Source organism: Vigna angularis, chromosome 4, assembly GCF_016808095.1.
Source record: "Vigna angularis cultivar LongXiaoDou No.4 chromosome 4, ASM1680809v1, whole genome shotgun sequence".
Lineage (NCBI taxonomy): Eukaryota > Viridiplantae > Streptophyta > Magnoliopsida > Fabales > Fabaceae > Vigna > Vigna angularis.
This window is the reverse complement of record NC_068973.1, coordinates 2406560-2422184: the sequence shown is the minus strand read 5'-3', so window position 1 is coordinate 2422184 and position 15625 is coordinate 2406560. Positions and strand designations below refer to the sequence as shown.

At 36.7% G+C, this 15625-nt stretch overlaps 1 protein-coding gene and 1 pseudogene across 1 annotated transcript; both read right to left on the bottom strand.

Annotated features, from left to right (window-relative positions):
• Nucleotides 1-34: 34 nt before the first annotated feature.
• LOC108330912 (G-type lectin S-receptor-like serine/threonine-protein kinase At1g34300) lies at nt 35-6703 on the bottom strand (annotated as a pseudogene).
• A 1209-nt stretch (nt 6704-7912) lies between these two features.
• LOC108331011 (rust resistance kinase Lr10) lies at nt 7913-9609 on the bottom strand. Its single transcript, XM_017565618.2, has 2 exons — nt 9342-9609; nt 7913-9251 (listed from the first exon to the last, which is right to left on the bottom strand). The coding sequence occupies exons 1-2, from the start codon at nt 9418-9420 to the stop codon at nt 8059-8061; spliced, it is 1272 nt and encodes a 423-aa protein (XP_017421107.1). The 5' UTR covers nt 9421-9609; the 3' UTR covers nt 7913-8058.
• Nucleotides 9610-15625: the final 6016 nt, after the last annotated feature.

The window sequence follows — 15625 nt, the reverse complement described above, 5'->3', positions numbered from 1 at the left end:
GTCTCTAAAGTAGTTGTATCTTAAGAAAAAGAGAAACAAATAATGCCAGATGCTATTAAACTAAGTGAACCGAAAATCTTTGACTAAGTCAAAGCCTTACTGTTCAAGAAAAAACAAAAAATTGCCACATTACCAACAACTTGTACTGATTGATCTTTTTTGTAATTGAATTAAGATTTAGGTAGAGGCTGATTCAGTCTCGAACTTAGTCACAACAAGAGAAGAAGGTTCATGGCTGGATTCTGTTACCATCCCTGAAAAGCCTGGAACAGTACTACTTGTATTAGTGTTGCCAGATTCTGGTAGTGGAAGAATCTCATGAACAAGGTGCGGAAAAGGGTTTAGAGGTTTTGGAATTACAACTGAACCTTCTAACATTTTCACCACAACACTCATTACAGGTCTTGATTCTTGCTTATACTGAACACATGACAGAGCTACCTTCATCATTCTTTCAGCAGTCTCTTTATTTTGATCATTTATCCCACATGCTACCATCAATTCTTCTGCTTCTTCAGCCTCCACTTTTTTCCAAATCCACATTGGAAACCACTCCTGGCTCTCAGCAAGGTCAATCTCAAAGTTTCTTCTCCTTCCAAGGATTTCAAATAACAGCATCCCGAATCACATTTTTGAGTTACGGGAAAATTTGGCAACCAAAGCTCTGGTGCAGCATAACCAGGAGTGCCTCTACCCTTAGTCATGGTAATTGTTGGTATCAAAGTAATTTTATTATTTGAAAACTTCACAAATTTCTGAAATATTACAACACTCTGTAACACAAGGAAAGAGAAAAATTTCTCACTACAAAAAACACTCAGAACCTTAAACTCACAATACACAATCTTTTTTTTATCTCTCGGTGCACACTACACACAAACACTTATTTTATTTCTTTCACACACTCAGTTTTTTTTTCTCTCTGCACCGTGCCATTTCCTTGCTTGTGCTTGCCTATTTATAGTTGAAGAATCAAAGAAGAAAACGATGCAAGGGTCCAATTATTAATTTCTTTCGGTGGTGCCATCATTACTTCTTCTTATTATTATACTTCTTTCGGTGCATGTCTTTTCTCCCTCCAACTATTTGCTTACTTTCGGTAGATTTTTTTTCATAACCAGACAAGATTTTTTTTGGTGCAGTGGAAGACATGTGGGCACCATTTGAGTTTATTCTACAAAACTCCCCCATAAACTCAAATGCTTTTATCCTTCATCCCAATAAGCTTTCTGTATTCATGAAATATTACTGCAGGGAGCGGTTTTGTGAATATATCTGCAATTTGTTGTTTAGTTCCCACATGTTCTAACTCAACACTTCCTTCTTTTATCTTTTCCCGGATAAAGTGAAAACGAACATCAATATGCTTGCTTCTTTCATGATAGACTGGATTTTTTGCTAGCTCGATTGCTGATCTATTATCTACTCGAATCACTACCCTCTCTTCTTGCATCATCTCCAAACTTTTCAGTAGGTTTCTTAGCCAAATTGCGTGTCGGACACTCCAGGATGCTGCCACATACTCTGCCTCACATGACGATAGCGTCACAATGGGTTGTTTCTTGGAAAGCCAAGTAAATGCTGTATCTCCCATAAAGAAAACATAGCCAGTCGTGCTTTTTCGATCATCAATATCTCCACACCAATCACTATCTGAATATCCACTAAGCTGGTAGTTGTCTGACATAGTATACATTAATCCAAAAGATATTGTACCCTTTACATACCTTAATATCCGCTTTACTGCTTTCCAATGAGAATATCTTGGTTCCTCCATAAAACGACTTGTAATCCCCACGCTTAGCATTAAGTCTGGCCTCGTGTTGGTCAAGTATCTTAGGCTTCCGATTAGGCTACGATACTTGCTTGGGTCGACTCGATATCCATCTCCGTATTTGGTTAGCTTCGTTCCGGGTTCCATAGGAGTAGAAACTGGATTGCACTTCATCATCTTCGCCTTCTTCAGTATCTCCTCAGCATATCTCTTTTGGGATACAAAAATCCCTTTCGAGCTTTGATCCACCTCCAAACCTAGAAAGTATTTCATCACACCTAGATCAGTCATTTCAAACTCCTTTTTCATTACCTCCTTAAACTCGTTGATTAGCTCAATTTTGCTTCCCATGAAAATTAAATCATCTATGTATAGGGCAACAAACAACATTTCTCCTTTCTTCTTTTTTAGGTATAGAGCATGTTCATACGGACACTGCTCATAACCATTATTCTTGAAGTAGGTGTCAATCCTTTCATTCCAGGTTCGAGGAGCCTGTTTCAAGCCGTACAACGCCTTCTTTAACTTCAACACCTTCTTTTCTTCTCCTCTTCGCATGTAACCGAGAGGTTGCTCCACGTAGACTTCTTCTTTTAAAACTCCATTCAAAAATGCAGATTTCACATCCATTTGTTGTATCGTCCAACCATGTTGTGCTGCCAAAGAAAATAGCAGTCGGATTGTCTCCATCCTTGTTACAGGGGCAAACACTTCATTATAATCAATACCTTTCTGTTGTTTATAACCCTTCACCACGAGTCGAGCTTTGTAACGTTCCACATCTCCGTCTGCGTTGATTTTCTTCTTATATACCCATTTCAAGCCAATTGGTTGAGCTCCTTTGGGTATATCTGTCAGCTCCCATGTTTCATTCTTTTCAATTGAGTCGATCTCCTCATCCATTGCTTTCTTCCATCTATCATCAAGCATGGCCTCTTCAAATTTAAGATCTTCTGCTCCTGCTAACAAACATACTACATGTACTTCATCAGTGGAGTTATAAATGTCCTGTAAACTTCGAGATCTGGATTGCATAGGTTCATCTTCTTCTTCCGAAAAATCATTGATTCTCTCAGTTATGTTTTCTAGGTTCCTCCCAGTAGCTTTCGAGCTTCTGTGACCTACTGTTGAATTTTCTCCCCCAGATTCCGAGCTCCATGAGGACTTCTCCTTCATGTTGTCCCAGCTCCATTCACTTTCCTCATCAACCTGAACATCCCGACTTACAACAACTTTTCCTGTAATTGGGTTATACAGTTTGTATGCTTTTGATTTTTCATCGTATCCAATAAAAACATATTTCTTGCTTTTGTCTTCAAGTTTTGTTCTGTGCTGAGTTGGAACATGGCCATAAGCCACGCTACCAAAAACCCTGAAATGGCTGACACTCGGTTTCTTCCCACTCCATGCTTCTTGTGGCGTCACTCCATCCAGTTTAGTATGTGGACACCTGTTTTGCACATAGACTGCACATTGTACTGCTTCCGCCCAGAACTTCTTTGGCATATTTTTTCCTTTAAGCATAGTTCGAACCATATCAAGAATGGTTCGATTCTTCCTCTCAGCCACGCCATTCTGTTGTGGTGAATATGGAGCTGTAAGAAATTGCCTTATTCCATGCTCTTCACAATATTCTTTAAACTTTGTTGAAGTGAATTCACCTCCTCTGTCAGATCGTATACCTTTTATCTGCTTGCCAGTCTCCTTCTCCACCATCAGCTTGAACTTCTTAAATACCTCAAATGCTTTCGATTTCTCCTCTAAGAAATATACCCAAGTCTTCCGAGAGAAATCATCTATGAATGAAATAAAGTATTTCTTACCACTGAATGAGTCAGGAGAGATTGGTCCACACAGATCGGTGTGTATCAGATCGAGTTGTTTTTCTGCCTTGAACTCAACTGACTTTGGAAACCTAGTCCTTGAATGTTTTCCGAGTACACATTCTTCACAAAACTTTTTCTCAAACTCTATGCCTGGTAATCCACGTACCAGCTGCTTCTTTGACAGCTCGGCTAGGCCTCCGAAGTTCAAGTGACCAAACCGGAAATGCCATACCATGGCTTCATCATTTACGTCAAGCTTCAGGCACTTATTTTTTAGAATATTTAATTCCAACTTATACATTCGATTTTTCTTCATCTCTACTCGTGCAACCAGACGACCAATTTTATCTTTCAAGTATAGTACACGATCCTTCATGTGAACTGAGTTACCTTTCTCCATCATCTGTCCCATGCTCAATATATTATTTTTTAGCTCAGTAACATAGTAAACATCTCTTATTTCTCCAACCCGTCCATCCTTCTGAATGTATCGGATTGTCCCACGTCCTTTTACAGCCACCTTGGAATTATCTCCAAATGAAACATGTCCGGCCTCAATCTTGGTGAGTACATTGAACAGATTCTCATCTCCACACATGTGGTTACTTGCTCCTGTGTCTAAGTACCAAACTGTGTTGTTTGAACAGTTTGGCTTAAGCTCGGCTTCTGGGCCTTTTGACATCAACAAGACTCCTAATTCTTCATTGGTTTCCTCAGTAAGCAAATTTGTTTCCCTTTTCTTTTCGGACCGACAATATTTCGCTATGTGGCCTGGCTTCCCACAGTTGTAGCAACTTTCTGATCTACACTCATTTGCGTAGTGACCATTCTTACCACACTTGAAACATTCCACTTCAGACTTGGACCGACCTCCTCGACCCCTTCCTTGACCACGACCACGCCAATTTTGTTGTCCGGTATGTTCTGTAAAGGCTTCAATGTTACCTCTGCCACGTCCACCTCGTCCTCGACCACCTCGTCCTCGACCTCCTCTTCCTCTGCCTCCAGGACCTCGGTCTTGAGTGTTCCGAGTTCCCTTCAAGTCAAGTTGTGCTTGTAGTGCTTGGTCAAGAGGTTCCTTCTTTTTCCTTCTCCTTTGTTCGTGGGCTTCAAGTGACCCAGTGAGCTCTTCAACTGAGAGTGCTGACAGGTCCTTCGATTCCTCGATAGCGCAAACTATACTTTCGAAATCATCTGTTAATGATCTCAGAATTTTCTCTACCACCCGACTGACTGGCAACTCTTCTCCGTTTTTGCGGATCTGATTTGCCACTGCCTCTACTCGAGATATATACTCGGTTACTCGTTCTTTCTCCTCCATTCTCAAGCTTTCAAATTCGCCTCTGAGAGTTTGAAGCCTGACTTGTTTAACTCGACTGTCTCCTTTATAGACTTTCTCCAGAATCTGCCATGCTTCTTTTGAAGATTTAGCATTCACTATCTTCTCAAAGCCAGATTCGTCCACAGCTCGGTACAAAATGTATAGAGCTGATTTATCCTTCACACGCGTTTTCTTCAACGCTACAAGTTGGGCAGCCGTCAGTCCTTCGTCGTCTGTGGGTTCTTCGTACCCATTCTCCACTACATCCCATACGTCTTGGGATCCAAGAAGAGCTCTCATCTGCACACTCCAATTATCAAAGTTGACTTTCTTTGTCAACTGAGGAAGGGACACACTGTTAACAAGGTTTGCCATTTCTACTCTCTTTTTCACTCGGACACTCAGACTCTCAGAGCTCTGATACCAATTTGTTGGTATCAAAGTAATTTTATTATTTGAAAACTTCACAAATTTCTGAAATATTACAACACTCTGTAACACAAGGAAAGAGAAAAATTTCTCACTACAAAAAACACTCAGAACCTTAAACTCACAATACACAATCTTTTTTTTATCTCTCGGTGCACACTACACACAAACACTTATTTTATTTCTTTCACACACTCAGTTTTTTTTTCTCTCTGCACCGTGCCATTTCCTTGCTTGTGCTTGCCTATTTATAGTTGAAGAATCAAAGAAGAAAACGATGCAAGGGTCCAATTATTAATTTCTTTCGGTGGTGCCATCATTACTTCTTCTTATTATTATACTTCTTTCGGTGCATGTCTTTTCTCCCTCCAACTATTTGCTTACTTTCGGTAGATTTTTTTTCATAACCAGACAAGATTTTTTTTGGTGCAGTGGAAGACATGTGGGCACCATTTGAGTTTATTCTACAGTAATGTGAGTATTTTCTCTGTTGCATAGTTTGGCTAAGCCAAAATCAGCAACTTTAGCATTGAAGTTTCTATCCAAGAGAATATTTCCGGGTTTGATGTCGTAGTGGATAATTCTTTGTTGACACTCTTCATGCAAGTAAGAAATGCCTTTGGCTGTCCCAATTGCAATCTCATAAAGCTTTTCAAAACCTAAGGCATTTTCTGGTTTAAACAAAAACTTGTCAAGAGAACCATTCCCCATGTACTCATAAACCAGTGCGGTGAAGTTTTTCTCCAAAGAAAACCCGTACAGTCGAACCAGATTGAAATGATGAATTTTTCCTATTGTTCCTACTTCAGCCATAAACTGCTCCTCTATTCTCTCTTCAGAAATCGCATGCAGTACCTTCACGGCTACAATGGTTCCATCACTAAAAATTCCCCTGTAGACTTTTCCAAAACCTCCTGACCCCTTCAAGTAAGAATAGTTATCCGTTGCAATTCTTAGGTGTTGTTCTGTAAACATGATTACCTTCTCCTTTTCCATCTCGTTCAGAAATTTATTCATGGTGAGTGTCATAAATTTTGAGTCTTGAACACAATTACACTTTGGCCGTAGCCATATAATAACACAAAGTATCACAAAGGATATACCTGCAGTACATTATAGCACTGTTAAGTAAGTCAAACTTCACCACTAAACCATCAAAAAACAAAATCAGAACCGAAGATGAATTCAAACCAAATAGATTTGGTTAGTTAAAATTATACCTCCGGTGATGATGATAGTCTCTGACATTGGGTAATATAGATAAGAATTGAATATGTTACACTAAGTGACGTAGTGGAATAAAAGATAAACTAGTGGAATTCTGTAATTCCCAGTTTATTATTTGCTTTGTGAAACTGAGTACTTTGTAATATATATTAACCACGCACCACAAAGGTCAAAATAAACACGGTTTTAGTGAATTTCGAAGAAATTTCCGCAGCAAATTCCCATACCCATTAAAACTCTATATAATGTGGTAGTAATGCATTATACGGAAGACTCGATGAAGTCTTCTCTTTTGTCGTTTTATATATGGAAATTGATGTTCTGAAATGGTGTGGGAACTATATTAATCAATCAATAAATGATGTTGAAGATTATGAATTTGTGGTAGCAGTGAAGTCTTCCTTTTGTGTCGCTTCACAGTGTAGACAACATAAATTCGTTTCATAGTGTGTTGACTACATAAATCAAACCCGCGTTATCTGAATCTAACTATAGTTAATAAATTTTGAAACACGAACTTTGACTTGTAAGAGTAACAATATTGTCTCATCATTCTATTAACATTCTTGTTACCTTCTTACTTGCCAATATTTTGTATCCAAAATAGTACCGATAAAAAATATAGAAATATTTAACGCTTCCTTAATTCGCCCTTCAGCTTGTTGAACACTATCCAAGAACCCCCGTTCATGTGCTCAATCCCCATTTGACTCGTCAAAAGGAGCATTATGAAATGATCTTAAACCTAATTCATTCTCACGATACAAGCTTCATTTTTGTTGTTCTTGTTTTGTTTCTAAATCACAAAAGATATTTTTAAATATTCAATGAATCAGATATCAAGATAATCAAACTATAACAAACACTAATTATAAAAGTAAATTACAAACATTGAAGAGAAAGACATGAATATAAACAATACCAATTATATGAAAGTTTGGTTGGTTCAAAATGAGATTTTTTTTTACTTATGCATTCACTTCCCCAACCTTTTGTGAACTTAGAGTGCTTCTATCAATGACTCTTGACACCAATATTGGAATTTATAGGATTTTAGAAATATAAGATATATATAAGAAAATATACTATATGTGAAGTAGCTTCTTTTTTAGAATGTCAAATATGAACAATATCTAAATCTTAATTTTCTAAGTCTAAACAATAAATAAATACCTTTTTATCTTATATAAAAGAGTATTCTAAAAGTAAATTTTTTTCAAAAATTTAATTTAAAAAAAGATATAAAGTAAATATTCTCAACCCTTGCCTTATCTATTTATTTGAAATTCAAATTTCAAATTTGATTATCCTTCGTTTCCCTATATTAAATAATAATTGTAAAACTAAAATAATTATTCAATTGCTTATTTGAAATATAAAGATACAATTCACTTGGTAGATACATTTGATGAACTCATAAATGTAAAATGAAAAATATAAATGTCACATATTGAACGTCCAGATGGATTAACACAACAAATTTATACAGACGCTAATTCAATCTCGTCGGTGGTGATAGCATGTGTGGCAAGTACAGGGACAGATTTGGTTACCAATGCCGACGAGTCAGAACTGATATTTGTGTCAGTATCAGGAGTTGGTGGAACCCAACCAATCAGGTACTGAAATGGGTTTGGAGGGTTTGGAACTTCAACAGAACCTTCCAACATTTTCACTACAACACTCATTATAGGTCTTGCTTCTGGCCTATACTGCACACATGACAAAGCTACTTTAACAATTCTTTCTGCAATCTCCCTATCTTTGTCGTCTATCCCACAAGAAGTTATCAACTCCTCCACTTTTTCAGCAGCAAATTTTTCCCAAGCCCACATTGGAAACCAAACCTGACTTTCTGGAAGGTTAATGTTATGGTTTTTCCTTCTGCCAATGATTTCAAATAACAGCATGCCAAAGCTGTAAACATCACACTTGTGAGTTACAGGAAAAGGCAACCAAAGTTCAGGTGCAGCATAACCAGGAGTGCCCCTACCCCCAGTCATGGTTATATGAGTATGGTCCCTGTTGCAAAGCTTGGCCAAACCAAAATCAGCAACTTTAGGACAAAAGTTCCTATCCAAGAGAATATTTCCTGGTTTGATATCATAGTGGATTATTCTCTGTTGGCACTCTTCATGCAAGTAAGCAATCCCTCTTGCTGTACCAATTGCGATCTCATGGAGCTTTTCGAATGATAAGAAGGTGCTTTCATGAAATAGGTACTTCTCAAGCGGGCCATTCACCATGTACTCGTAAACCAGTGCTCTCAAGTGTCTTTCGAAGCAAAACCCATATAGACGAACTAGATTGAAATGATGAACTTTACCAATGGTACCCACTTCTGCCATAAACTGTTCATCAATTCTTTTGTCAGAACTCCCAAGTAGAACTTTCACAGCTATAATGGTTCCATTACTAAAACTTCCTTTATAAACAGACCCAAAACCTCCTGACCCCAAGTGATAAGAGTAATTATCAGTTGCAATCCTTAGCTGCTGATCAGTGAACCTGATTGGCTTCTCCCTTTCCATATCATTTAGAAATTTATCCATAGTGAGTGTCATAAATTGTTTATCTGGTGTTCCTGTTTGTTTAAAACCACCATTGACCTGATATCTTTTTTTGCATTCACCAAATACCCAAAAGCAAATACCAATCTTCACAATAATGACAACTGCATTAAGATCATTAGAGCGTTCAGTCATAACAGAAAGGTCTTGCAAATAAACCAATATAAAACAGAAAATGACAGTTTAAATCCTACCTATTATAATGGGAATTACAATTCCCGCCGGAAAGTCAGAATGGTTGGTGGGAGTCGAGGTATAGGAGGTGTCGGACATTGGAAAAAATATGATAAGAATTCAAACTGCAGTTGATAACACCGTGCAAGGTTGCATTTTACCTGTTTTGTAGGTAGCTTATAAAATGCCTCAAAACGCGTTTTTGATTTCTTGAATTTCGTGGTTATTTCACCATGAAATTTTTCGCACAAAAAAGGTTTTAAAATTATGGAATGGTGTGGGAAACAGGATGATAATGGGTGGAATAGGATATGGATAACGTCTAACCGTAATTCAACCTATAAGATAAAATTATATGCATTATTCATGTAGATATTTGTTTATTTGTTTAAAAAATATTCGTGAGTATTTTAAAATTTATGGATACCTGTAAATATTTTTAAAAAGTAAAATAAAAAATATTGTATAGTTTTTAAAATAAAATTTAAATAAAATTAAAAAAAATAATATAAATTAAATTAAATTAAATATAAATTAAATTTTAATTTTAATTAAATTTAACTTAATAAAATATAATTTTATTTTATTTTTAATTAAATTTAATTAAAAAATATATAAATTAATTTTTTTTATTATTTTTGTGGATAACAGATATCGCGGATCAAGTATATTATTTTTATCTAATAAATATCCGTTACTTACGGATAATAAATATCCACGAACAGTCATTATCTACAATAAATTTTATTCATAACGGATTTTACCCACAGATACATGTGTCTATGGATATTTTTGTCACCCTTAATGAAGACTCTACGAAGTTTGGAACTTGTTGATTTTGCTTGAAGACTCAGTGAAGTATTCTCTTTTCTCGTTTTAGATCTACATTTTAATTAATCGTTAAATGATAGTGTGGTGAAGACTTTGAAGTTGTGGTAGTGGTGAGGTCTTCCTTTTACGTGTTTCATTGTATGTACCCAACATTCTAAACTAATAATAGTTTAATTATTTTTTGATTAAAATTTAAACACCTCTTACCCTAACATTTAAACACCTAATACCCCAACATCATGTTACTTAAAAGAAAAGACTACAATACATCACGACAAAAAAATACTGAACAAAAAACTCTAAACCGCAATGGAAGAATTGAAAGTCACCTTCAATGCTAACAGCTTTTTGATTCCGACGAACCTGCCCCAACAACGACGAATTCTTTCACTTCCAATCTTGCTAAATCTTCAATCCCTAATTTTGTTGATTGAACCACAAACCAATCCCTAATTTTGCTGATTGAAACCTTATCAGATTATCCTCTTTTATCAAATATTCACCATTTTTTTTAAAAAAAAAAAAACTAAATTCCATATCACCAAATTGTTATTTTAAAAACTACTTCATAAGCATGCCTGGTCATTGTTTTGTTAGCGATTTTGATGCCATTGACTTTTAGGACTTGATTGAATGAAGACCTAATATAAATATATTAAATTATTGGATATCTATTTTGATATATTATTTTTATTTTTTATTTTTAATTACTTTTTTTATTATTATTATTTTTTTATTTTGGGTTTGACCCATATTTTTGTTATTATAAATATACTATTCTATGTGTATTTTCTACATTAAAGAGATTTAATCTCAAACATATCTTTTATTATGTTCAACATGATATGAGAGTTATTATTTTTTAAACCTATTCTGTCACCCACTATAAAAAGATCTGTATGTTTGTCGTCTCCATTTTATCCTACAAAAATGAGAACAACAGACATAATTTAACCAATAAAATAACAAGTTTTTTCATATAACATATCTTTTATATCTCTCATCTTCAAAATCCTAAAAATCCCAACACATCAATTGTCCAATCTTAGTACCATGAAATCCACAATAAAGAAAAAAGGTAAGTTGATACAAGAATAAATATAATAAAGAATGTCAAATTGAATGAAAATGTAATCTTATGAAATAAATAGAAAAATAAGATATTCAAGCAAAACATATGGAAAAACCAAGCATCAAAAGAAAATAATAAGGATAATCAACGCCGCGGGTTTGGTTTGTGTATGAAACGAAAAACGGATAGAGTTTATGTTGTCTACATTGTGAAGCGACACAAAAGGAAGACTTCACAGCTACCACAAATTCATAATCTTCAACATCATTTATTGATTGATTAATATAGTCCCCACACCATTTCAGAACTTCAATATGGACAATCTTATTATTTCTTTTTATAAAAAACATCATTATTAGTATCAAATTATTTAAATGAAACTAAAAAAATTTTAAATACTCAACCAAAACCAAAACTTTTTATAATAACTTAATTAAAAATATATATCCAAGTTTATAAATTACTTGAAACTTAATTAAATAACCAGATGTTATGTTTACCGTATCAGTAATTAAAGATTAGTTTCTGTTTTATTAGTAATTAAACGTTAGTTTCAATTTTTAATTTTCTGTTTAAATATTATGGTCAGTTATTGTCCTATTATTTAGGGATACAGTGACTTATGTTTAGGAAATTGTCCACTACTTGGAGAGTTATTTTTTTGTTATAGAGTAGTTTTTCTTTGTTGCTGTAAGGCTATAAGCCTATAATCTGTTATTTAATTAATAAAGAGTGTTTTTCACACAAAAAAACAGATAATACTTTATGTGTTTACAATTGGTATCAGAACTCCTTGATAGGTCTTTTTAGGAATGGCCCAGCACTGTATACCCATATAAACGGCCCAGCCCATGGTGGCTTATACCCAGTAAGCGTAAGGCTAGTATTCTAGCCACGCCAGCAGTGTGAGAAACGCGTGAGATGAGAGAGATCAGAGCGAAAGAGAGAACTCCCTTGGCGATGGAGCTCCGGCCACTCCAGAGCAGATCTGCGGCGGAGGAGACGGCTGTTGACGACGCCGGAGAAAAGAAAAATGAAGAGCACAACACGAGAGGTAAGAAAAACTTTCTCTTTTCTTGCTTTATTATTTTTGTGTAGTATATTGCTTCTGTAAATCTGTGTTCTGTTTCTTACTTTGAACAAAGAAGGAGAGCTCTATTTATAGAGCTCTGTTAACAAACCATTAAAACCTAAAACTAACATAACAGAAAACATTAAATACAAAGGTTACTGTCTTCTTTGACAGTAAGGAATCAATCTTGATTCCTAATAGCCTCCCCTCAAGTTGGACGATGGATGGTCGTCAGTCCAAGCTTGGGAACAGTTGACCTAAATCTGACACGATGAGGAAACTTCGTGAAGATGTCAGCCAGCTGCTGGTCGGAGCGTACGGGTAGAAGATTAAGGAGGTGTTCCTGGATTTTCTCACGGACGACATGGCAATCGAGTTCGATGTGCTTAGTTCGTTCATGAAAGCTCTGGTTGTGAGCTATATGCCTTGCAGACTTGTTGTCGCAATACAAGGCAGGCGTTCCTGACTCTTCTACTTGAAGGTCTTGAAGTAGATAACTGAGCCACTGTATCTCGCATACAGTGGCTGCAAGAGCCCTGTATTCGGCTTCAGTGGAGGATCTGGAGACAGTCTTCTGCTTTTTAGATTTCCAAGAGATGAGTGAGGATCCAAGGAAGATGCAGAACCCTGTTGTGGACCTTCTAGTGTTGGGACATGTTGCCCAGTCAGAGTCACTAAAGGCCTTTAGTTGCATAGGAGAGTCAGCTGGGAAGAACAATCCCTCAGAGGGCGTGGACTTAATGTACCTGAGAACATGTTGAATGGCCCGGTAGTGATAATCAGTAGGTGAGTGAACAAATTGGCTAAGTAAATTGACTGTAAAACATAGGTCAGGTCTTGTATTTGTGAGGTAAAGTAACTTCCCTATTAACCTCCTGTAAGGACCTGGGTCATCCAGGTAGCTGTCCAACTTGTACAAAGTGCTTGTGTCACTTAGGAATGGTGTGGACGAAGGCTTGCACCCCAACATTCCCGTTTCTTCTAGTATGTCTAATGCATATTTTCTTTGGCATAGGTGGATACCCTTTCTAGATCTGGCCACTTCCAACCCTAGGAAGTATTTGAGTTCTCCTAGGTTCTTTATTCGAAACCTATTGTGGAGTAGTTCCTTTATGCAGTTGATTTCCATCATGGAGTCCCCTGTCAACACAATATCATCCACATATACAAGTAAAGCAGTAAAGCTTGTAGGTGTCCTCTTAATAAACAAAGAGTGATCAGATTTAGACTGAACAAAATTAGCAGTTATTAGAAAGGAAGAGAGCTTTTCAAACCACTGTCTGCTGGCTTGTTTTAAGCCATACAAAGACTTTGTCAATCTGCAAACCTGTCCTTTATTACAAGCATCCAGACCTGGGGGTGGTTCCATGTAGACCTCTTCATTGAGGTCTCCGTGTAGGAAAGCATTGTCAACATCCAGTTGGTGTAGAAACCAGCTGTTAGAAGCAGCTAGGGCAATAAGTAGTCTAACTGTGGTAAGCTTAGCTACAGGGGAGAAGGTGTCTAGGTAGTCTATTCTCTCCTGCTGTGTATAGCCCTTTGCCACTAAGCGGGCTTTGTACCTTTCAATGCTACCATCGGCCCTGTATTTGGTTTTATACACCCATTTACAACCTATTGCGGTCTTCCCTGTAGGCAGTGATGTCAAAACCCATGTGTTATTGTCCTGTAGAGCTTGGATTTCTCTCTGCATGGCCTTCACCCACTCAGTCATCCCTTTTGCTTCACTGTAAGATTTGGGTTCCTTGTTCCCGGTGACAGTCATGGTGTACTTTAAGTGTTTTTCTGTAAGATTATCACAGCATAACAAGTCAGAAATGGGATAGGGGGTTTTTAGACCATTCTTAATAGTTGAGGATTGATTCACCTGGTGGATGTAATCCTTCAAGTATGTGGGAGTCCTTCTGGGTCTGTCAGACCTTCTATGTCTCTGGCTGTTGGGGCTACTGCTGGTGCCAGCACTGTTTTCTTCATTATCTGAGGGTTGCTCTTCTGACTGCTCTATTGCAGTTTGGTAAGTATTGTTGAGCTCATTATGGCTGTTGTTACTGGTAGGGTACTGATCTTGTAGGAGGTCAGTTAGGGCATCGGCTTTGTCCTTCCCAACATCACAATGGGCTCTGCTGCCCTGTGGTTCTTTGTAAGGGAAAACATCCTCATGAAATATGACATTTCTGCTGATAAACAGTTCTTTACTATGAACATCAAGCACAATGTATCCTTTCACACCATATTTGTATCCTAGGAAAATTCCTTTCCTAGCTCTAGGGTCAAGTTTGCTTCTGTTATTCTCTAAAGTTGAGGCAAAACATAAACAACCAAAGATTTTGAGATCTAGAAAGGTGGGAGGTAGCTTGTAGAGAATTTCATGAGGGCTTTTGTGGTTAAGAATGGCAGTAGGCAATCTGTTTATCAAATAAACAGCATGGCCAACAGCATATGACCAGTAAGCATTAGGAATACTGGCTTGAAATAGGAGACCACGAGTCACATTCAAAATATGTTGATGCTTCCTCTCAACAATAGAGTTCTGTTCCGGGGTTTCAACACAACTTCTCTGGTGGTTAATGCCATGCACATTATAAAAATCCACACAATTAAATTCAGGGTCATTGTCAGACCTTATAGTTTTAATTAGTTTATTAAACTGGTTTTTGATTTTAATAACAAAATTCTGCAACAGTTCTCTAGTTTGTCCCTTATTGTTCATGAGAAAAATCCAAGTATGCCTACTGTAATCATCTACTATGGTTAGAAAGTACTTATGACCATGGACAGAGATGGTATTAAGAGGACCCCATATATCACAATGCATAATTTCAAAATCAGTAGTAGCAGAAACACTTTTAGAAAAGGGTAACTTTCGCTGCTTAGCATAGTGGCAAGTGTCACAAACAGTATTAATGTCAGCCTTAACATAGGGAAAACTATCACATATATGTTTCATAACCTTGCCTCCTGGATGGCCCAATCTACAGTGCCACAGGTTTACATTAAGGTTCTTAAAAGAAAAAACAGCTTTAGCATTATATCTTTGGTCAGAATTAGGAAGAGCTTGTAGGTAATAGAGGCCCTTCCAAGAGTTAGCACATCCAATCATCTTCAATGTATGGTTCTCCTTTATCTGACAAGTCTTAGAGGAAAATATTAGACTGCAGTCCAGGTCTTTAGTGAGGCTTTGAATAGAGATTAGATTAAAACAGAATTCAGGGATGTAAAGGACATTAAAAATGACTAATTCTTTTGTAAAACATACAGTTCCAGCATATTCAGCAGTTAAAATTGTATTGTTTGGCAGTTTCACAGAAACAGGTTTGATTTTATATAAA